We start from the raw sequence: 22812 nt of genomic DNA, 5'->3' as shown, positions 1-22812 counted from the left end.
TCTGCTCAATTCAACACTATATTTTTTTGTATTTGTACACTGACAAATCATTAGGGAACAAGCAGTCATTAGAAAGCTTACACAACAACACTTAACATTTCCATAACAATTTTCACAACAAATGGAAGTAGGAAAGTAATTTAGCTAACTCAACAGTGAGAGCGCTTCAATTTTCATTCTGCATTTTTGTACATCTTCATTATTCAGGTAAAGTAAATCATTTAATAGGCCAGTCGGGAAACGGACTATAGCATGGCATTGTTTAAAGTTACTATTTATTTGTCATAAAAGAGAAAACCAGAATAACAAACTATGCTAGGAACCTTTAGCATAGTTTGTGTTCAGGTTACTTAGAACTACATTTCCCAACAGCTCGCGCGGCGTGTTTTTGTAGGAAGTGCCTTGTTAGAGCATTAGTGTGTCATCCGGTTGAGGAGTGAAGGACTGAGCTTGTACGAGAGCAAACATTCAACTGCAAAAATTAGAGTCGTTTTAATGCAATGGCGTGAACGGTTGTATTAGCTGCATATCCACGTAGCTCTGACTAAATGAAACAGAAGGCGACTCATCTTTAGTAAGGTAAGAGGGTAAGGGGTGAGAGGTAGGGGGCGTTGTTATTTAATGCCACAGAAGAATACTAACCCACGGCAGGCAGTGTAAAACGTAGCTATCGGGTTCGTTACGTTAAGCCTTTTTTGCCCTGTTTTATGTTCGAAGCTACCATTTGCTGTGGTTCAGAAGCTGCCTTTCACCGCTGGGGTGGTGGTTGTTTAACTGAAACAGAACAGTCGTCGTCTGTCTCCAAACCTCCCCTCCCTTCTGTCTCTGTCAAGTCCACATAACATCAAATTCTTCAAACCTGCCCCCTAACATAATGGTTGTATATTAACGGGATAAATAAACATTCTCTCATGTACTTCTGGTGGTAACTTATTCAAATGCATTCATTCTATTGCATGTATTCTCTGGATGCTGCCAGCAGCTTATTTACCCTCAAAACTCAGTTCATTAGTGGGGAAATGTCAATATATTAAATAAATATAGGGAAAGAAAGCAAAGAAGCTCATTTACTTGGAAATAGGTTTTTACAGTTGCAGTTGGGTTCCTTATTGTTACCATCTAACTGGCAGCTGTCGAGTCACATCAAGTCCTATTAAAAGAATGCCAAATCTGTTTTCTGTACTTTAGATCTTGGGTTTTCATTATATAAAAATTTAAGCCTAGCCTTAATGTGTGTTACTGTTTCTGTAGGCAGCCATCAGTCCCAACCTGTGTAGTCTGTCACCTCTCCAGTCTGGGCCATGACTAAACAACCAAGCAAGGAGAGTCTCAAAGACAAGGTGAAGGGGATGTTTGGGCTGGGGCCCCAACGTCCACCAAGCAAAAGTGAAAACAAACTGACAGAGTTCATCATTACAACTGATATCATCAAGGTGTGCATACATAAGAGACTGTCTAAAGATTTCTTTATGTTCATAAAGACTAAAACTCACTATGATTATTCAGATTTTTAAAATTTTGACTTTCATCTGGTTATGATCTTACTCTTTACTATGTCTTTCAGGAGCTCCACCAGGAGTGTGGCCTGAGCAACAGGGTTCGCACGATGAACCACGTCTGTGATCTTGCCAAGACAAAAAAATTTGAAGATGTGAGTCTGTTCTGATTGTGATATTTGTCATAAAGCAGTCTGTGCAGTCTGCTGTTTTTATTGTTTATGGAAACATGTGGTCATGCGTGGTTTTTCAGAATGCGGTGGAGGCAGTGTGGAAAGCTGTGGAGGATATGCTGACTCCAGAACAGCCACCTGAGGCTAGACATGCTGTCCTGCAGCTGCTGAGGGCCATTATACAGGGACAGGTACACACAGAGAAACAATACAGAAACTAGAAAGTACAAAGAGTGAATGTAGGTCTTGTAATTTCTTAAAGAGTTATTTGTTATGAATGTGAAGGGAGAACGGCTTGGCCCACTGAGAGCCTACTTTTTCAAAGTGATCAGAGACTACCAACCATGCAATGAAGACCTCTCAGATCGACTGGAAGTCTTCAAGGCCTTAACTGAGAACGGGAAGGACATCACATACCTTGAGGAGGACATAGGTAAAACTAGCAAAGTTTTTTTTTTTTAATTACAGTGTTATTGTGTGATTCACTGCCATGTTCTTTTCTGTTATAAACTGCAGTTTTATTATTCTGGACAGGAAGTCTAGTATTTGTTGATGTTAAATGGGGAACATATTTTGACTTGCACAACTAGGTAGCTGTATTTGTTTGTTTTCTTCTTGTTGCATGTCTCAGCTGATTTGTTTTAACTTGTGATCACTTCCTATTTTTTTAGATGACAATATTGCAGTTTCTTACTTAATAATGCAACTAGGGCACAATTTATAAAAAGACGAACCCTCTTTTATATCTGACAAATCCTGAACATTTATATTTGAGCAAATGTGAGCCATCTTTGTAGTAATGTAATTGTACTGCTTTATAATTTTGCTTAAAAACAAAAACAACTACATTTACATCCTAGTAATTGAAATTCAAGCAACATAGGAAACTGGATCCACACTTTATTCAAGCGCACTTTATTCAGTTAATATGTTTTATATAATACTTTTTTCCCTCTGTGCTCCAGCACGCTTTGTCCTCCTGTGGATGGACATAGGTCTCACCTCCGACTTTCTCCATGTTCTCGTAAATCTGGTGAAATTCAACAGCTGCTACCTGGACCAAAATGTCTCCATCATGGTGCAGTAAGTCAGACAGATGCATATGTACACATTTTTGTTTTTTCTTCTTTCGAAAATGTTATTAACTCCGTTTTCTCTCTTGTTCTGGTGTGCTCTCTGCAGAAAAATCTGTTACTTGTGCAACAGAACAACATCTTCAACAGATATTGAGGTATTTGTTTTTTGCTCACTTTTCTAAACCTAAACAATTGAGAGTTCAGTACTATATTTTCCCGTGTCAGCTGAAGAACAGTGAGCAAATTGTTTGTTCAGTTGTGTTGTACATGCTGGCTTACTCCAGACTGGTTATTGACATGTAATTTGTTGAACAATTTACATATGTGTTGCTTGCATTCATACTGAGGTGAAATATGAAAACAGTGATTTCCATCAAGTCAAATCCAGCAAATGACCACAAAAAGTTTATTTTTATAGACTGTTAAATATTCAACTGCCAGTCTGGTGTAACAAGATTTTCCTTTCTATTAGTTTATCCTGTTGGAATCTTAAAAAATACAGCATTATAGTCAATAAGTATCAGCAAACATCATCAGCAACCTCTTTTTTTTAAATAACAAATTAAGTAATCCTGCCAGTTTTGCAAAACCAAATCTCAAAACATAAACCATAAGAGTAAGATTTGTTTGTATTGTGAAGGTAATATGTAAAAGCTATACATGTTTCTTTGCATTCAACACCAGTCTCAGCTGTAGTCTGTGTCATTGTGTCCAGGTAGCACTACAAGTACTAGATGCGGTGGTGTGTTACAACTGCCTGCCCTCAGACTCTCTCACTATTTTCATCATTACACTCTGTCGCACAGTCAACGTCAAGGAGTTTTGTGAATCTTGCTGGAAGGTAAGAGAAGAAGACATACAGACACACACATCTTTTCCCTGAACGCTATGTTTTGAAGGAGCACTATGCATAACTGACTCTCCTAATCTTTTTTTGTTCCATTGTGCATCATTCTCTTGTTGTGCACCTCTCTGCATCTCCAGTTGATGAGGAAGGTACTGGGGACTCACCTTGGCCACAGTGCTATTTATACCATGTGCCGAATCATGGAGGAGAAGTATTGTTCTTTGTTTAAGCATACAGTATTCCTGAGGTTGTGGTGAATGAATGAATCTAGTATATAACCTGTTTTTTGTGTCTCTCTAACTGTAATCTCCACCAGGAACTACATGGATGATGCGCCATTATTGAGAGGAGCTGTGTTCTTTGTGGGGATGGCACTGTGGGGTGCACACAGGCTTCCCGCCCTCAAAAACACACCCACACTGGTTCTTCCATCTTTCTACAAAGTAATGCAAACATAGTTAATTCATTCTTTTTTACTAAGCAAATTACTATAGTAGTATTCAGAAGTGATTATGCATTCTTTGGGAAAAAGATCTTACTAAATTATATCGAAAGCCGAACAAATATGTGTTTTGCGGGGGGCTGCAGCCTACCTCAGCTGTCAATGGGCGAGAGGTGGGGAACATCCTGGACAGGTCGCCAAGCTAATTCAGGGCCAGCACAGAGAGACAAACAGATGGACAACCATTCACACCTACGGGCAATTTTAGATTCACCAATTAACCTAACATTTATGTTTTTGTACTGTGGGAGGAAACCGGAGTATCCGGAGGAAACCAAGGCAAGCACACGGAGAACATGCAAACGCCACACAGAACTGGCATGGCCTATCAAACCCATTTCTTTATGTATTGTCTGATTAATAATTGAATTTTAAATATTAAAATGTAAAAGTGCTACACATTTCTGAAGCCTAAGGCAACACATTAAACCTCATGTTTTGTTCAAGGCATTTGATTTATCATAGAAATTAAAAAGGGTTTATATTTCAACCTTTTGTTATCTGTTCATTTGTTGTAAAATAATTCTTCCAACTATAATATTGTTCCTGAAAAAATATGTACTATCTTTTGATTCTGGGCATTAAGGACACCTTAGATTGACAAGTAACGAGTTAAGATGCATGAGAAATAACCACTAGGTGTTTGAAAAAACGTTTAACAGTATGAATGTGATAAATATGTTTCAATGACTTTTGGTATCTCACCTATGCTACTCAGGCCATGTCGTGTGCCAATGAGGTGGTATCCTATGAAATTGTTCTCTCCATTACCCGGCTGATCAAGAAGTATGGCAGAGAGCTGCAAGTGGTCACCTGGGACATCTTGCTGCGGATCATAGAACGGCTGCTGCAGCAGATCCAGGTACACACATATGTGCTGCACATTTGTGCGCACACAATAAGTAAATTGTTATTTAATATTTGACCAAGTGGTCTGTCTCAATCTGTTTTTTCAGATAATAGGCAGTGCAGAGTTGAAGGCCATCGTCTATGAGCTTTTGACCACAGTGGAAGAGTTGTATGAGCAGAACGGTTACCACGGATCCACGGAGAAGTTCTTTGGTCTGGTGGAGAAATGTGCTGACAAAAGATCTGTTAGTTCTTTTTTGTATCTGTATGTCTCTTTCATCTTGTGTTGCCAGATAATTTTTTTTTCTATACTGTTGAATCTGTTGAAATGTTGCTCTATGTGTGTGACAGGACGCATCAGTGCTGACCCTCATCTCGTACAGGGCCCAGTCTATCCAGCCAGCCAGGGATGGGTGGATTCAGAGCCTTCATCGCCTCATGGAGAAATTTTTCAGGTAGTATGCCACACAATGTTGATGCTATTTAAAAACTTAATGGGCATGTTTTGGTATTTTTTTGTCTCCCTTTTGTTAATCACAACCTTGATTTGTGTCATGTTGCATCTCTGATGTGTTGCACTCTTTTGTCCATCTCTGAAAGAAATGAGACTCGCAGTGTGATAAGAATTAAAGTGCTTCACATCTTGTCCTTCGTTCTCAGTACCAACCGGCAGTTATATGAGGTCAGTATACTAATACTAATGCACATTTGCGTCTTTAACTAACTAACTGTCAGGTCCACTGTCAACCTCTTTGTTTAATTACACAATCTTTTCACATACCAGCGTTTTCTCTCTCATGATTGATAATGAGAAAAAAATCTAAAACTGTTTTGTTTCTTTTTTCTTTGTTGACTGGTTTTAGGATGAGTTGATTGAAATGGTAGTGATTCCACAGCTTAGTAGCATAGCTGAAGACCGGGACCTAGCTGTCAGAAAACAGGCCACCCAGCTTCTGGTGGATCTGGCTGAGGGCTGCAACACACACCACTTCACCAGCCTGCTGGACATCATCGAGAGGGTATATATACACATGTATCAAGCACAAATGATCAACCACAACATTAACACCATCTGGTGGTTTTAATGTAAAAATTGTATTAATTACAAACTAATAAATGCAGATGTATTATTGTGGGTTAACCACCTGTCAGCATATAAAGTGGTTAAAATCTCCACCTTTAACAACAATGATCTTTGAAACAGTATTGTTCAAAATACATTGTTTTCTTGTTGAGTTGAGTTCATGTAAACATTAGGTAAAATGTAGATAATCATTCTGGTACATTTGCTTTAATAAAAGATTTGAAGTGGTACATGTAGAGGAGGCTTTCTTAATTAATGTTTTGTTAATGTTTTGACTGATTGGTACACAATCTTATATGTACCCTCATAAATTAATTTCATTTCAACATTTGTTTTTTCTCTAGGTGGCCAGTCGCTCTCTGGTGTGTTCAGGTCCCCTGGAGGCTTCTGAAAGAGACTCCACAGCAGATTCCCCTATGGAGGACATCAGAACTGCTGTACTGGGCCTGCTGGAAATTCTGCAGGTACAGTACACCGAATGTCATTGAAGGGACATTAAAGAGGCATCAAAGGGCAAAGAATAGATGCTGATGTAAACTTTTGGTTGTTTCTTCACAGAGCAAGCTTTACAGCCTGCCAGCTAATCATGCCAGTCGAGTTTATGAGTTGCTTATAAGTCACCTGCAGCTTCACTACAAGAACAAATACTGCTCCGTTATTGCTTCCAGTATTAGAATACAGGTAGGGGTAACGAGTCTTCTGTCTCCATTTGTGTCTCTCTTACAGTGATTGCAATATAAATTGGATATATAAAAAGAATCACCCCCTTTGGAAGTTTTACATTTTAATTTTTAGAACATTAAATCATGGTCGAAAGATTTCTGTTTTCTTATACAAAAACTGAGCAAAAAAGATCCCTGGAAGTAAGAGATCAAAAATGTAAAACTCAAAATAGGTGATTGCATAAAGATATACCACTTTTACAGTAACTACTTAAGTCATCAGTGGTGCAGCCAGTTTTTTTCTAAAGTCGTACAGTTAAATGGAGGTCACCTGAGTGCAGTGAAAATGTTCACTGACGGTATTTGGAAAATTCAGTTAATGGTGAATCAGTATCCTGGCCAAAATGAAGACTCCCTTGGAGTAGAGTAAATTTCTCATTAAGAAATAGAAGGAATATGGCACTTCTGCCTGGTGCCTTCTTCAAAAACTAAAAGACTAGGCAAGAAGACTAGTGAGGACACCTATGACTCCTCTGAAAGAGGACTACAGACTGTAGTTCTTAATACTAAATTTACAGTATTCCAAGAGATATTTAATGACCAGGAAATGTTTTTGGAACCATCCTTTGTTTTCTGCTTTTCAATAGTCTTTTCACGAAGTAAATTGAAGTATTCTATTGTCTTCATGGTGTAGTTTCTGGCCAGGATACGAATTCACCAGTAACTGGACCTTCCAGATACAGGTGTGATTATACTGCAATCCTTTAAAACCCATTCACTGCACTCAGGTGACCTCCATTTAACAAATGATTTTACAAACCAATTGGCTGCACCAGTGATGATTTAGGTGAGTTAGTTTAAAAAGGGTAAATATTTAAAATTTTATAATTTTTTAAGATTTAGATTACTTTGTCAAGCTCGATTACCACTTTCACATAAAAATCTTTTTTTTTTAAATTCTTTTCAAATAAAACCACATTACATTGGTTTTGGTTAATTACATTACATTGCCCATAATTGGTAATAAAAAGTTAAAACAGGGATGTTTTTTTTTTTTATATCTACTCTACATGTTTCATTTAATGTTCAAATTTCTCTCCCCTTCAGGTGTTTGACTTCTTTTTGATGATGCGTGCGGACTCACTTCACCGTCTCGGGGTCCACAACAAGGACGGAGTAATGAGGTTCAGCCCTTACTGCTACTGTGACACAGGGTGAGAATGCACGCATACACAGGTTTTTATCTGCTGCGGTTTTTGCTTATGATGATTCAGTCAACTACAGTTTATAATAATTAACTTTTTAAATTACTGTTTCTTTGTTGCATTAGGGAACCAGAAAAACGAGTCAGTGAAAAGAAGACAACAGGTTCCATATCTCCTCCTGCTGGCAGCCCTACTCCCCCCACGGCTCCTCCCCCTCCATCAGCCTCAATTCGTTCAGCGTACCTGCCCTACGCAGCTGCCTTCAGTGTTCTGCTGCAGTGCCTCAAGATGGTACATGAAAATTACCATGAACTCACAGACGCGTGGCATGGATGGAGGGATAATGTCTGCCTCAAAATTGTTGATTTCTTTTATTTTTTTATTTTTTGATATAGCTCGTGCTTCAGTTTTAATGCCCAACAGGTGAATATTATGAGTTCCCTGCTGTCTTTAAATCTTGTTTGTCTATTGAAGGAAACAGATTGGAAGGTACTGAAGCTGGTTCTTGACAAGCTGCCATGGATGCTGCAGTACAAAGTGCTGCTGCTGACCTCACTGTGCAGCTTGGATCAGCTTTGTTCTACACTGTGCTGCATGGTATTGCAAACCAGAACAGTTGCATACAAATTGATATCAGCATGTCAGTATACTTACATGTATATGTGTTGTTAATATGCTTGTATGCTTGTAGGTAACGGATCGGCTGATCTCAGAGCGCTTGAAAAAAACACCAGAGGGGTTTTCCCGTACTGACGTTCAGCTGGCAGTGGTTCCTGTTCTAACGGCAATCACCTCCTACCACAGCTACCTGGAGCAGTCGAGACAGGTACAAACTATAATATAGAAAGTAACAGTTTTACTCTCATTTACACCAATGGGTTTGTAGGATGTACTAAACCTTATATGTTTTACGTAGCTTGTTTCTGAGCAAGAACATCCACATGTGGAACATCCCCTCGTGATACATATCTGCCTATAATCACACATAAATATTCCATACAATTGGATTTTGATTAGTTAGTTTTTATCTTTTCTTCTCTACAGAGAGAGCTGGTTCAGTGCCTTGAGACTGGCCTCATTTACCGCTGTGCCAAGCAATGTGTAGTGGCCCTTACAATGTGCACAGTGGAGATGCCTGACATTATGATCAAGCTTCTCCCTGCTCTGATTGTCAAACTCACCCATATCTCCGCTACTGTTGCCATGGCGTCTCCCATGCTTGAGTTTCTCTCTAGTGAGTATGAACAGCTTTTCACAAAACCTCTTATTTTCTTTAAAAAAATATATTCAGCACTGTTGAATGACCAAGGTCAGTTACTTACATCACTTTTTTGTGTCACACTAGTAGCATAAAGTAAAGTGCTATTTGTTTTTTATCTGTACTGTTTCATAGCTCTGGTGCGCCTGCCACATCTGTACGCTAACTTTGTAGCTGAGCAGTATGTCAGTGTGTTTGCCATCTCCTTACCCTACACCAATCCTTCCAAGTAAGTTCTCACACACATTAACATGCATGTTCTCAGAAGCAAAGACACAGTCTGACATGTATGTTTTCTTTTAATGCTATCAGGTTCAACCAGTATATTGTGTCTCTGGCTCACCATGTGATCGCCATGTGGTTCATTCGCTGCAGACTCCCCTTTCGCAAAGACTTTGTTCAGTACATCACAAAGGTATGTTCATGGTATATTTTGAAATGCATTACCATTATGACTGTCCCATAAGTTTGCATTTACCTCATCGTCTGTCTTATTAATTTTTAATGTTACTTACAACCATGTTCAAAGTGCATGCAAATACTCTCGTCTAGCTAAATGCTGATTCCTTAATATCTTTGTAATATAGTCTACTACTTGTAGTTAATAATGTAAAATTATGAGGTTTATCCTTAAATCTTTGAACATTATTTGAGACTTATTGAGCTAAAGACACTGTATTCACTGTACAGTTTTACTTCTGTGTCTTAACATTAAAGGCTTTAATTATTTCTGTAGGGCTTGCGATCCAACGCCCTGCTGCCGTTTGATGACGGACATGAACAGAGTCCATTTCGTGCCCGAAGCACTAGCCTCAATGAAAGACCCAAGAGGTAATGCAAATGCTCACACACAGCTGCAAGTGCTGACGTGCAATCCAGCAGCAGCACACGATAGTGTTGGGGTTGCCAAGGTAACAGGGGGCTCAGCATGACTATTACTGTGGCGTGATGGTTGCAATGACTCCTCTTGGGTTGCCATGGTGATCATGAGTTCATTTTATTTATTTTTTATGCTTTTTCATTTTGCCACAATTTGTGTTTAAATCCACGTCTCATATTGATAACAATACAGGGGTTGGCCAGAATTACACGAACACCTGTATAATATGCCATCGCAGATAATAGCCCTTTAGTTAACTGTTTTTGATTGGACTCTGTAGTAATATGTAGAGCTTTAATATTTTGTTGTTCTACAGGATTGCATTGTATTGTCCAGGTGCATGTGTTACTCTGCCCACCCCATAAGTGTACATAGAGCGATGGCATGGGGAAAGAACTATTGAGTCTTTTTTCTCCTGCTACCGCACCTTGCCATACAAATTGTCAGTAAGGCCTGACTCTTGCTAATGGGCACAGTACATACAGACTGTACATGCACATGAAGAAAATACAAACTATCTTTTACACAGAGGTGTAACAAAGCTCCTCTCAACAAGGCGTCATTCTCATTTGTACATGGTTGTCGGTTGTCTGTCTTAATTGCCTTAACATCTTATGGTTATAAACATGCTAAGTAACCAATTAAAACACTAGAGTGATGACAGAAAGAGGGCAGTGAACAGCAGTTCAACAGCTGACATTTGGCAGACTAACTAGACTGTGTCTGTCTTAAACAGATGTGATGTACATTATTGTTTGCAATCTAAAAGGCATTTATAAAAGTTACAGGATGGGGTCCGTTGTACATAAAACTTTTTTCAAGTACACTGTTTTACTTGATCTCCTATAAATATAAAAGTATATAAATTAAGTATAAAGTATAAAAGTAAGTATAACCATTATTTTTTTCGACTGGACTGCACTTCCTGGGTGGGCTGCTCCTTAAATGAGATATGACATTGCTTGTCTAGTTCTTAGTTTCCTGCTTATTGCGACGAGATTAATTGAAAGCTTTTATTAAATATCCACCATTGATAAATTAAGTATGTATGAGGAAATAATATTAGCACAGACTCTTTGTGTATGCATTTCCTTTAAGTTCTCTTAAAATAGTTTGGTCTCCAGACTTAATGATTTATTACAAAACCCTCAACACCCTTGCCGCCCTTGCAGTCAAGCTCAACCCTTTTACTGCTTTTCATAGTGGTGCCTCTGCTAACATCAGTTTCGAATAATCTTCCGTATAAATCGACCCACTTTCAGTGTCTCTATTGTGTTATCATTCACCCAGTATTCTCTCCTTGTGCCGCTCATTGCCCACTGTTGGGTTGGAGTTCTGCATGTCAGATTTCACATGGAGTCTTTTCTAGTTGATTACAAAGCATTTTGTATGTACTGTATAAAATTTGTTTCTAATGTGAAGCTTAATTTTGGAGGTCTCCAAAAATCTCCACTACAGATTTATACTGTATAATCCTCAGTCCAGACTTGCTGTGCTCCAACCCTCAGGTTTAACCCAACATATCATTTTCATTTGGATATGTGTTTTTTTTTTCTGTGTTTTTGACTTCCATTATGTCAGGCTTGTGCTGAGTCCATCCCTACTATTACTTCTCCTGTACTAGGCCTTGGCTTCACTATGTATCTGCTGTGTTAGATAATGTTTATTTTGTTGCTCTCCTGAATACTTTGTGTGAATTTTCTTTTCTGCATAGCAGAAGCTCTTTTACCCTCTGCTGTAGCTTGTCTGTTTTTCTTTTAAGTTGATATTTATTGTTTTATTACCCTCTTTTCTTATTCCGCTCTCCTGTGATCTGATTCATAGTGTTCACTGCTGTTAATTTTCACCTTGTTTTGTTTTTCTTTCAATCTTCATTTGACCCCCTCTCTGTCTCCTGCGATTGGGTGCCGCATTGTGGTTGTGGTTTTGGGGGGTGGTCGTGTCATCCTGGATCCTTCCTACATTGTTCCTGGCTCCTGTCCTGTGACTCTGCCATTTGACCTTTGTGGCCCATCCCCTGTCCTCCGCCCCTCTGTGTGCCCCTTGGTCACCTGCTCATGTTGCTCTGGTTCTCGGGTGACTATTCCTTCTCTACACACCTCACTCTTCCCTTACACTCCCAAACCACTTCCACCCTCGTGACGACCCACCGCTTTACTGCCCACTGTCACCGTTTCACACACCTTTGCCCTTTGCCATGGGGTACTCAACACTGCCCAGTCTGCGGGCGACAAAAGTGGCGAAGGCGGCAGCGGCGGTAGCCAATAGCAGCAGCTCTCCAGTTAAAGAGCTGAGGGACCTGTCAGCCATGGACGCTTTCCGCTCCCGCAGCATCAGTGTCTCCGAACACGCGGTCCGCAGGTTAGAGAAGAGCCTTCTGGGTAACCAAACAAACAACCCAAACACTTGTCGCTTCCTCCATGGGATGGTTAATGGGGTGTAGAGTCATTTTCATGCGGGTCTGTTGGGTGGGCATTGGGTGGTTTGTTGCCAGGGACACCTGGAGCAGGTGGTGCATGCTGGAGGAAGGTTTGTGCGTTGACTTCTTTTGTTTTGTTTTGGGCTGTGATCATACACATGCTGTTTATATATTCTCCTTATGATTTGCCACTGCATGCATTATTTGCTGATCCCAAAACATCTTTATCCATATGGATGTTGTTCTTTTTGACTTTGCTCTAACACCCATTTTGATTTTATACTCTTTTCGTTTGTCTTTGTTTTTTATTGTCTTTTTTTTCTGCTGGGTGTCTTGCTGAATGTTTTTGATTGGTTTAACAGTAAATCAATGGCAGAAGCAAAGCATGTGAATCTAAAATGATAGGATTGGGATTGACACTATCCATTCTGCTTTCTTAGGACAACAGCAACACAACAGCTCTGTTTACTTGCTTGTCATATGTATGTTTTGCGCTATTCACAAGCATACACTGTGCTGCTATGACCATGGCAATCTCATAGTGGGGGATTTTCGGTCTATCGTTGGGCAATTAATAAAGAAATTAACATTGAATATAGATTACAGACTAAGATCATTCATATCACCACACAGATATACCAACTCTCCACCTCACTTATTTTCATATCGTTTTATGTCTGTCTCTGCTTGGCTGACTGAGACATGTATGATCTATCATTGCAGTTGTCAGATGTGGCTGCAGTATGACACTGTGCCATACCACTCCTGTCCAACTGATGGCAGTAAAAACCCATTATTGTCTTGCTGAGAGTTACTGTGTAATGAATCTTTGACTTTAGAGACAAACATTGAACTTTGAGACTAAACAACTGCAGTGTAGATCTGTTTAACCTGCTTCAAATGCCAAATTGCTGTATACCTTCTATTTCCTTTGCTTTTGAATGGTACCACCTGAGTGATAAGTTAGACAAAAACCTGACTCTTGGTTGGACACGCTTGACCTCAGCCAACATGACCATGGTTTAACATTTAGACATTTAGGTGACAAATTACATTTTATGTAATATCCCTTAATGATCCTATACATTATTTCATACAGTATTATCTAAGTAATCACAGTGAGGTATTTTGATTTTGAGTTGTATAGGATTAATGTAACGAATTGACGATGTGGTGATGATATAAAAGCCATTTCATGAGTATTTCATGGTCATCTTGTTTGGAGTAAAGTATGTGTCCAATAGACACTGAATTGAAAAATGAATTATTGTCAGTAGAATAATGGTAAGTATAAAGTATGTAAAATTGTTGTTTAATTACACACTGGGAGTTGGTCTTAGAGGGAACGAGACATGTCTCACTAACAAAACTAACAAATCTTCATAGAAATATTAATAATGGATGCCTAATTGGTCTTTGTGAACTTACCTGAGAAAATATTTTATACTAAGGATAAAATCATGTAGATGTTTAAAACCTTCCCTGTGTCTTCACAGGGCTGAGAAAAAGGTAAAACTGTTTACCATGATAGAGTCCCTATGGACAGATGCACCACTTGTATCATTATCTGTTTTAATTCTTAACCCTGTTGTTTTCTGCCTCATAAGCTAATGTATGTGTTCCTTTATTTCACCGTCTTTTATGATTCTGCATGAGAACAGCGTGCTTGTCTTGAACACTCCCCACTGTGATGAATGGAGTTATCCCACTTTAGCTCAAGTGTTTTTGTAACTTGCTCATTTTGAGTTTGTTTACTTCTGAACAGTGAGTCAGCGTGGCTTTCAGTTCAGTCCAGCACTGATTGAGACTGATGTTAACATCTGTAAATGTGCTTTTAAGCTGATTTGCTTGTAGAGCACACAGTAATGGTTGTTGTGGATACAAAGAGGTGCTGCTCAGCTACTGTGAATACTAATCAAGAGATTTGGCTTCAGCTGAGACATTAGCAACACACAACTTAAACTCAAACACAACTTCTACCTGCATTTTAGTGAGCATCAAATGTGTAGCAACAGAGATCCCTTTTTTTGATATAGGGGGTTAACAATGTTGCATCACATCATGTGGCCACTTATACCAAGTCCCAGTGTGTGTCTTTGTGTAATTTATGTGCATGAAGAACCTTATATGCTGTGTTTGATTTTAGTGAACTACAAATTCTGTCTCATTTCACCTGTTTATTAAAGGTTGCATGTCTCTGTGTGCACTGATTACAAAAATATCAGAATATCTGTAGTATGTATGTTCTCCTGTCACTCCTATGACCTTTGATCTGTTTTTTTTCCTGTAGAATGCACACCTCAACCACCACCTGCAGTCTGGGTTCCGCTGATGAAAACGCGGTGACTCAGGCAGATGAGGGTCTGAAGACGGTCCACCTGGAGCTCACTGAAACATGTCTGGACATGATGGCACGATACGTGTTTTCCAACTTTTCCGCACTGCCCAAAAGGTGGGTGAAGACCTTGTTGTTTTTTTAATGCTCTTTGTCTGTGTTTCTGTGGTGCGACATTTGACAGTGGTGACACTGTTTTCTTAGGTCTCCCATTGCAGAGTTCCTGTTGGCAGGAGGTCGCAGTATGACGTGGCTTGTGGGCAACAAGCTGGTCACCATAACAACCAGTGGAGGTGTCAGAACACAAGCATTACTTGGCCTGGACATGGCTGAACGTCTGGGAGGAGGAGGGGAAATGACGAGGTGAAGCATGGTTACACACGCACGCCTGCACACAGACACACACACACAAGTGGGAAATATCAAATATTTCAAATTTAAAAATACATCATTAGTTCTCTTCCCTGGCCCACAGGTCAGATCCATCATTACACACCCGAATAACCAAAGAGGCGCCGGCCAAACTGGAGTCACAGTCAAGCCAGCAACACAACAGAGCCACACGCATAAGGGTCCGCTCCATGTCAGGTAAAAATAACTCAGGTTCTTGGCTCTAGGACTTAATCCCCCCAGATACTCCAGTTTCTGTCTCTTTACCTTAAACTACAACTATGTTTTAAATATTTTCAGAGAACTTTAAGGTATTGTCGGGACAATAATAAAATAATTGTCACCAAGACTTTTGGATAGTATCCAAAATCAAACATTTTTGAAAGAGCTTTTGAAGACTGGGTATAAAGTGTTGTTACCTCCTGCTGTCTTGAATTGAGAAATAATCACATAGCTTTTGTCCCCCACAGATTTGCAGACACGCTTTTATCTCTTCCTGTCTCTATTGTCTTTCTTTTAGACAACTCATTCTACTCCTGATGTAAATGACGAGCCATAATTTATTATCCTATTTTGTTTTGTAGTACATAACACAATAACAAAGTTTACTTCCCTTATTCATGCTTTTGATTCTGTGTATGTAGATATGCATGGTAATCAGTGTCATAAAGTAACTGTATATTCAAATGATCTCATTCTTTTTGGCTTTGTCATTTGACCTAAATATATTTTTAAGCTGCCTGATACATTGCGTGTATTTATTAGAGCAGATTATAGCCAACCTTGAGCATGTGTTTTATATTATAACAGAATCTCCTCTGTTGTTTCAAACCTGCGTCAGTACAATGGAGGAGAAAAATACTGACGATAATGACCTTCCTGTGACTCTCTGAATTTAAATTCCAGGTGGCCATGCTCTACGTGCGGGTCCTGCTCAGAGTCTCAGTCCTCTTGTGTCCCCCTCTGAGGGCGAGTTGGCTGCTCCACTCTCACCCTCTTCCGGCACAACATTGGATGGCCTGGGTCCTCCCTCCTCCACCTCTGCAACCCCAACTGCTCCTCTGCCTCTCAAAGACAACTCAAGCCTAGCTGAGTTTGTCCCTATGCTAACACAGGGCTGGGCAGAGATCTTCATACGGAGACCCTCTGGTATGCAAAATGCACACAGCAACAGTGTCAGAATACCAAGTCTGTAGGGCTTGGTATTTGGTGGTTGATGACTGACTGTCTTTCGTTATAATTTTGTAAAAGGTCATTAACACCAGACCATAGGGGGCCTGGTTGCTCAGTGGTAGAGGATTGGGTTGGGATTCCAAAGGCCGAGGGATAGAATCGGACCCTACCAGGTTCAGCTCCGCCCATCCACCATGGGCCCATCCACCAAAGGCCACTCTGGTGCCGGTCCCGGGCCCGGATAAAATGGGAGGGTTGCGGCAGGAAGGGCATCCAGAGTGAAAACTCATGCATATTAGAAATACAAAACATTATATTCCCTAAAGCCTACCGTCTTTCTTGTTATAGATTTTCTCTTTTGCGCACCCCTTATTTCCTCTAAATTGTCTTATTAGATGATTAGCACTAACTTGTTTGATTTGTATTTAAGGTGATAAAACAGTCATTATTGCTAACAGCGCAATGTTGATGCATGTCTGTTTGTCTGTGTGTTATCTCGGTCATCTGTCTGTGATCACAGGTAACACGAGCTGGCTGATGTGTCTGGAGAATCCACCCAGTCCCTTCTCCTCAGAGCTTGGCAACATGCCACTGCAGGAGCTCTCCAGTGTCCTAATGGCGATGGATGGAGTCAAGGAGCCACCTACCGAGACAGCCAGTGCTCCTGCTAGCACTGCTGCTCCTGCACCAGTGCCGTTCTCTGACCCCTTAACTCAAACACACAGCAGTGTCGGAGGGAGGGCAAACCTGATCCAACGCTCCAACACTGGTGAGCAAGTCTGTGAACAGAAAGGCAATGTTTGCGATGTATTTTTAGCTTGTTGGTGTTTGTGTGATCTGGGCAGGTGAGTTATATGTTCCAGGTATTTAAGATAATAAGGATGTATTTGTGTTCTCTATAAAATAAAATTAGCAGAACATTCAGGATAGTTTGTCAGAAAACAGAAATTATAATAGACTAATGCATATAATATTGTGCTTGACTGCATCCATACTCGCTCGTCAATTGCCTGCTCAAGGTCCTTTTTATGCACTGAGCTAACTGACAACTTGCCTGTAAATACGTTTTGCACCAGATGGTGAAACCTTTTTCTTTATGGGTCAGTCTTTTTTGCAGAAGCCTCTTTCAACCCTTTTCAATGATGTCCAGTTGCCTCTCCTGCTCTGCAGCTTGACTTTTCCACATTCTACTCGTTTTTGTTCTTTACTTTCAACATTTTTCTTTCTTTTATTCTCCTTTTTCTGATTAGTCTGTTTTTTTCATCTTTGTCACCATACTGGTTTGTGATTGACTGCGGCCTAATATGTGTCATGCACCACCAACCTGCCTCCTGGTGTCTTGCCGACAGTGGGCGACTCTCTCTGGTCTCTGGTTCAGGGCTCTGCCCCGTCAGGCCCTCCAACTCTTGGCAGGTTGCACAGGAGTATTTCCTGGGCAGGTACTGTCAACCACATATCTGATCCCACATCTCCCTTCCCACTCCTGGTGTACTGTATTTCTTCATACTTGTATAATTCATTAGTTTTTTCAGTGGAGAGTTATTTCTCACTTCCTATCAAAAAATTCAAAGCCCAAAATATTTATTTTTCCAAGTGAAATGGTTTAAAATAATTGTTTTATTTTATTGGAAAATATCTATATTTAATGAAATGAGAAAATTGATACCACTATCTATCTGTTCAAGGTGAAGCTGCAGCTAGCAGACAGTTAGCATGGCTCTGTCTAAAGGATTCAAAATATCCACCTACCATCAACTCTTCCACTCAATAAGTAAGATGTAATATTTAGTTTGTTTAATTTGTAATAAAAATAAAAAAGCCAAAGCTCCTGTCAAGTGTTGTCATCACTGTAACCAGTTTTATGCAAAGCTAACTATCTTCTAGTTCCAGCTTCAAATTTACCACAAACATGAGATCTATAGATGAGCTTCTCATCTTGGTCTCAGAGGAGAAATTGACAGACCTTAAAAATGTGATTTTGTGAGACACCATGTGTTGGAACTTCTTGTTTTTTTTCCTCCAAAATTGTGTGTGTGCGAAGGAATTAAGCACTTTTGCTTACACATCAGTCTTGTATTAACACAGGAGGGGGGCTTCTCTACAAGTGCTGAATATGTTCCTGCACATGGCTGAATCAATGTAATGACACTTAAAGATGGATGATTATTTAGTTTTTGACTGCTTTCATGATTTGTTTGTCCATCTTAATCATCTTCTCTAACTTTTGTGTTACTGAAACATGCTCCCAGGTTGACCTTTTAACCTCTGACTTCCTGCAGTTGTCAACAGAAAAGCCCAGACTGCACCCAAGTGACATGCTCTTCCTTTCCTTACTGTTAGACCAGTAGGGCGATGAAGACTAATTTCAGAGCTGGATATTTGAACTCCAACACTCACTTGTCAAAGAGACTTGATTGTGTTAGTTTCTTCATTTTCCTTCAGTGTCAGGAGAATGGTGATGGGGACACATTGGCTTCGTCTGGGCTGCTGTTGCAGTAGCTGCAATTTCTTTGAGCTGAACAAAAAAAACGCATGCGCCATGATGGAAATAAAGTAGACTAAGCAATGATGGATAGAGGCTGCCTGCTGCATTGATGTCTGTCTGTATCTCTTATCTTGGTGTCTGTAGGTTAAACTTACTGTAGATGATGAATTTAATGTCTGTTTTAATATGAACATTCACGCGTGTGTGTTTGCTTTACCACATTAGAGTTTGTTTGATTAAGTGGATGGAGCTGTGATGAAAACATTGATGTTGTTGGAGACTTAAGCCTTTGTATACTTTTGTGGCTTTCTGATTATGTAAGAATAGTGGACAACAATAGTGTGTGTGTGTGTGTGTGTTTGTGTGTGTGTGTGTGTATGTATAACCCCATGGTTGTTCTTGTGTCCTGCTGTAGACTCAGTGGTGGTGCTGGAGAAGGGGTCGGGGCTCACAGCACACACCGCATCCGATTGCCTGGAGAGTGAAGAGTTTGAGCCAGTGACATCTGATCCCATCTTCATATCTTCTGACAAATTCACAAAAACTCCTCCTGGAACACTGAGCAGGGCAAGTAGTAGTCATGCACAACACATATACTACAGACAGAATTAATTTCTTAACTAATGTAGCTTGAAGTGCACCACCTGTACATTTCTCCTTCTCTACAAGGAGCATGCGTATAAGCAGTAGGTGTAGGATGCAGCCAGTCATTCCACACCTACCTGTGTGTGTATTCTGATAATGCTGTGTTTTAGTGTATTATAGTGTGTTAACTTTGCCGGCAGACATGTTGCAGGCCAAAATGTCCTTGGATGGGAAGCCTCAGCTCCCAGTTTTACACAAAAAACTACTGCAGTTTTCCCAAGTCAGTAACTGGGTGTCAGCTCATGTTAGTGAGCTCAGTTCTATTAGCAACATTCAAAATTGCAGCCTGGAAATGAAGAAAATATTTATTATGTCCCATAACCATTAAACAACATTAGAAATAGAAGGTTATTGCGGTTCTTGATTTGTGAATTTATGCTTTATAAATATTTACCAAATGATACAATCTCTTTGAATTAACATTTATGTATTTTACGTACCACTTGCAGATATAGGTAAATGTCACGTGGATAGTAAACTTGTTTTTTAAATTCTTGTGCCTCTGAATAACAGTCTTTAGTGTATCTTAGCATGTCTTAATGTGCTAAAACACACTGAAGCCAGTGTTATGGTTCTCAAAATCAACCCCTTTTCGTTTTGTCCTCCAGTCCTCCTCCACTTCCAGTCAAGATGATGAAAAGTCTACTCTGGAGGAAGTAAGTGAGGGAGCAATTCCCATTGATCAGCCTACCCAAGGACCCTTAACCCCTGGGAGCCAGGGCCTTGATCTTCCCTTCCAGACTCACTCTCAGTCCCAGGGCCATGGACTTAACAAGTCCAGCTCCTCCCCAGAACTTCAGACCTTACCTGAAGCCTTTGCCAAAGCTGCAATGGAATCTGAGACTTTGCCCGCAGATATGTTGCAAGCCAGAATGTCTTTGGATGGGAAGCCTCAGCTCCAGCAGCCTTACCTTGACACTGAGAAGGTGGAAGGAAGCACAGGAGGTGACATTAATGGACTGGGAGGTCAGAGTCAAGGGAGTGAAGGCCCAGGTGTTGCACCATCTCAAAGTGGTGGAGCAAGAATGAGGCTGGAGTTTCCTGCGCCAGCACAGCAACCGGGACCCATCTCTCCAAGTGGTGGTCATCGACCCCGAGGTCACACTATCTCTGTATCAGCCCCCTCCTCCAGCAGAGAGAGAAGGACAGAGAGGGACTTGTATCACAGTCGACCCGGCCCTGGAAACGCAGAGAAGATCTCTGGACTGAGTCCCAGGTACAGTTTGCCATGTTACTGAACTCAGTTCCATTAAAATACTTATCATGTTCCATAACATGTAATCAACATTTGAAATAGAAGGTTATTGCAGTTCTTGATTTGTGTATTTATGCTTCATAAATATTTACAGAATGATACAATCCCTTTAACTGAACATTTATGTAATTTATGTACCACTTGCAGACATAAGCAAATGTCACATGTGGGTTGTAAACTTGTTTTCAAATTCTTGTGCCTTTCGATAAGTCTCAGCTTTTGTCTTTGCCAGCTTTGTCTTCCTCCAGCTTTACCACTCACCTTTCTTTGGGAATGAAGCCAACAAGCCATTGCTCCTGCCCAAAACTCAGGTCAGTTGACTCAGGTCTGCTTGACTGGCCGGGAGTCTGCCCCTGTGCTACTCTTGGTGGAGCTGCTTACAATGTTTTCTCTCTCTTGTAGGTGATTGACAGAGCGGTGAAGGTTCTGGACCAGATGCCTCCATATGACACCCATAAAATAGGAGTGGTGTTTGTTGGAGCTGGTCAGGTGAGAAGTCACTGATTTCTCTTTTAATTGATTGCTACTCCCACAAAGCATATTTTTTGCTTTCTGACTTTTCACAGGTTTTTGCACTCCAATTTTACACAGGTTAACAATGAAGTTGCCATCCTGTCAAACGAGTACGGCTCAAACCGTTACGCCGCCTTCCTAACAGGCCTTGGCAAATTAATCCACCTGAAAGATTGTGACCCTGACCAGATCTTCCTTGGAGGGCTTGACCAATATGGAGATGATGGGGAATTTACATACTGCTGGCACGATGATATCATGCAAGGTTAGTCAAGGTTGTCTGTGTGTGTCCGGGATAATTGTGATATTTTTGGTAATTGTTTGTTTTCCAGAGCCAATCTGCTCCGCTTGTTAATTAAATCTCGTCTCTGCAGCTATCTTCCACATAGCAACACTAATGCCAAACAGAGAGAGTGACAAGGGCTGCTGCAACAAAAAGCGTCACATTGGCAACGATTTTGTCATGGTGGTGTACAATGACTCTGGAGAGGAGTACAAACTGGGCACAATCAAGGTATGTGTACACATGCACAAGCAAGGAAACATACAACTTGCTGCAATTGTTTGTGATTTTATCTCCAGTCTTGTCTTTTTAGGGTCAGTTTAACTTTGTAGAAGTCATTATAAAACCACTGGATTACGAATGTAACCTGGTCACCCTCCAGTGTCGCAAAGGTGAGCTGATCAGTGCTTCTTTTTTTTCAGTTTCAATTTTCTGGTCCCATTGCCTTCTGCTTTCAGTTTAGTTTTACTTTTATTTCTTCTCATGCTCCCGGTTTCAGACCTGGAGGGGTTAGTAGACACAACGGTGGCAAAAATTGTTTCAGACCGCAACCTTCCACTCTTAGTGAGACAGATGGCTCTTCATGCAAATGTAAGTCTTCCCCTTATCTCTGGCTCTAAAACATACTGTCATCGACACATTGACACTGACATACACTCTGTCTCTTTGCAGATGGCCTCTTTAGTACATCAGTACAGGGCAAACCCCTCTGATGCTTATGCCTCAAAGTGGCTAGCGAGATTACGACATATTAAGAGGATCAGGACCCGGGTAAGATGAGCACATGCATAAAAATGGTTCCCCTTCATCACTGTCACTGCTTTCATGTAATCTAATAAATTTCATCCATCTCTGCTCTGACTCAGGCTCAAGAAGACATTCAGTCTCGCTCAACTCCTGGCATCTCGTTGACGCAAGGACACACACAGCAGAACAAGTCGTTTCAGCAGAGCAATCCAGCGCCAAACTCTGAAGTTTCCGGGCAGAGGAAAAGACTTGTATCAACAGTAGATGATTTCACTGATTTTGTTTGATTGCATTTCTTATCCTGGCAGACACACAACCAAAGCATCACAGACAGTGTTTGTGTCTGGAATAAAAACTGACCATGAACAAAGTTTGAACTGTAGGGTCATGCTCTTTCTTGTTCTCTCCCGAGAAGGAAGAAATAAAAACCTAATCGCACATTTTGTTATGTTTGCATCATCACAAATTTTCAATGGTTTGTATAAACGAGATGAAATTCTCAACAGAATCTGTAGGTCTGCTAAGCTTCTTGGAG

The 22812-nt window shown here is 40.4% G+C and overlaps 1 protein-coding gene across 3 annotated transcripts; it reads left to right on the top strand.

Annotated features, from left to right (window-relative positions):
* The first annotated feature begins 411 nt into the window (after positions 1 to 411).
* Positions 412 to 22715, top strand: tsc2 (TSC complex subunit 2). 3 transcript variants are annotated; one of them, XM_067497946.1, is made up of 42 exons: positions 412 to 579; positions 1252 to 1433; positions 1565 to 1651; positions 1750 to 1860; positions 1955 to 2102; positions 2635 to 2752; positions 2852 to 2900; positions 3461 to 3586; positions 3730 to 3803; positions 3909 to 4035; positions 4813 to 4956; positions 5051 to 5188; positions 5295 to 5398; positions 5544 to 5625; positions 5807 to 5962; positions 6372 to 6491; positions 6586 to 6708; positions 7797 to 7903; positions 8020 to 8185; positions 8369 to 8491; positions 8586 to 8720; positions 8939 to 9128; positions 9288 to 9381; positions 9465 to 9567; positions 9889 to 9983; positions 12253 to 12393; positions 14742 to 14903; positions 14991 to 15149; positions 15262 to 15374; positions 16083 to 16325; positions 16870 to 17118; positions 17699 to 17788; positions 19250 to 19401; positions 20088 to 20695; positions 20967 to 21045; positions 21137 to 21223; positions 21326 to 21512; positions 21622 to 21761; positions 21844 to 21922; positions 22030 to 22121; positions 22203 to 22301; positions 22397 to 22715. In XM_067497946.1, the coding sequence occupies exons 2-42, from the start codon at positions 1302 to 1304 to the stop codon at positions 22562 to 22564; spliced, it is 5700 nt and encodes a 1899-aa protein (XP_067354047.1). In that variant the 5' UTR covers positions 412 to 579; positions 1252 to 1301; the 3' UTR covers positions 22565 to 22715. The 3 variants fall into 3 exon arrangements, with proteins under 3 accessions (XP_067354047.1, XP_067354049.1, XP_067354048.1); XM_067497948.1 differs by lacking the exon at positions 12253 to 12393; XM_067497947.1 differs by lacking the exon at positions 17699 to 17788.
* Positions 22716 to 22812: the final 97 nt, after the last annotated feature.

Source organism: Channa argus, chromosome 3 (genome assembly GCF_033026475.1).
Source record: "Channa argus isolate prfri chromosome 3, Channa argus male v1.0, whole genome shotgun sequence".
Taxonomy (NCBI): domain Eukaryota; kingdom Metazoa; phylum Chordata; class Actinopteri; order Anabantiformes; family Channidae; genus Channa; species Channa argus.
This window is presented reverse-complemented; position numbering and strand designations above follow the sequence as displayed.

What these genes read in the sequence shown, in the direction of transcription:
- tsc2 (XM_067497946.1), top strand. Translation starts at nt 1,302, where the DNA reads ATGACTAAACAACCAAGCAAGGAGAGTCTCAAAGACAAGGTGAAGGGG. An exon ending in TTTGTGAATCTTGCTGGAAG is followed by an intron (nt 3,587 to 3,729) that starts GTAAGAGAAGAA and finishes CTGCATCTCCAG; the next exon opens with TTGATGAGGAAGGTACTGGG. An exon ending in AAGGGTCCGCTCCATGTCAG is followed by an intron (nt 15,375 to 16,082) that starts GTAAAAATAACT and finishes TTTAAATTCCAG; the next exon opens with GTGGCCATGCTCTACGTGCG.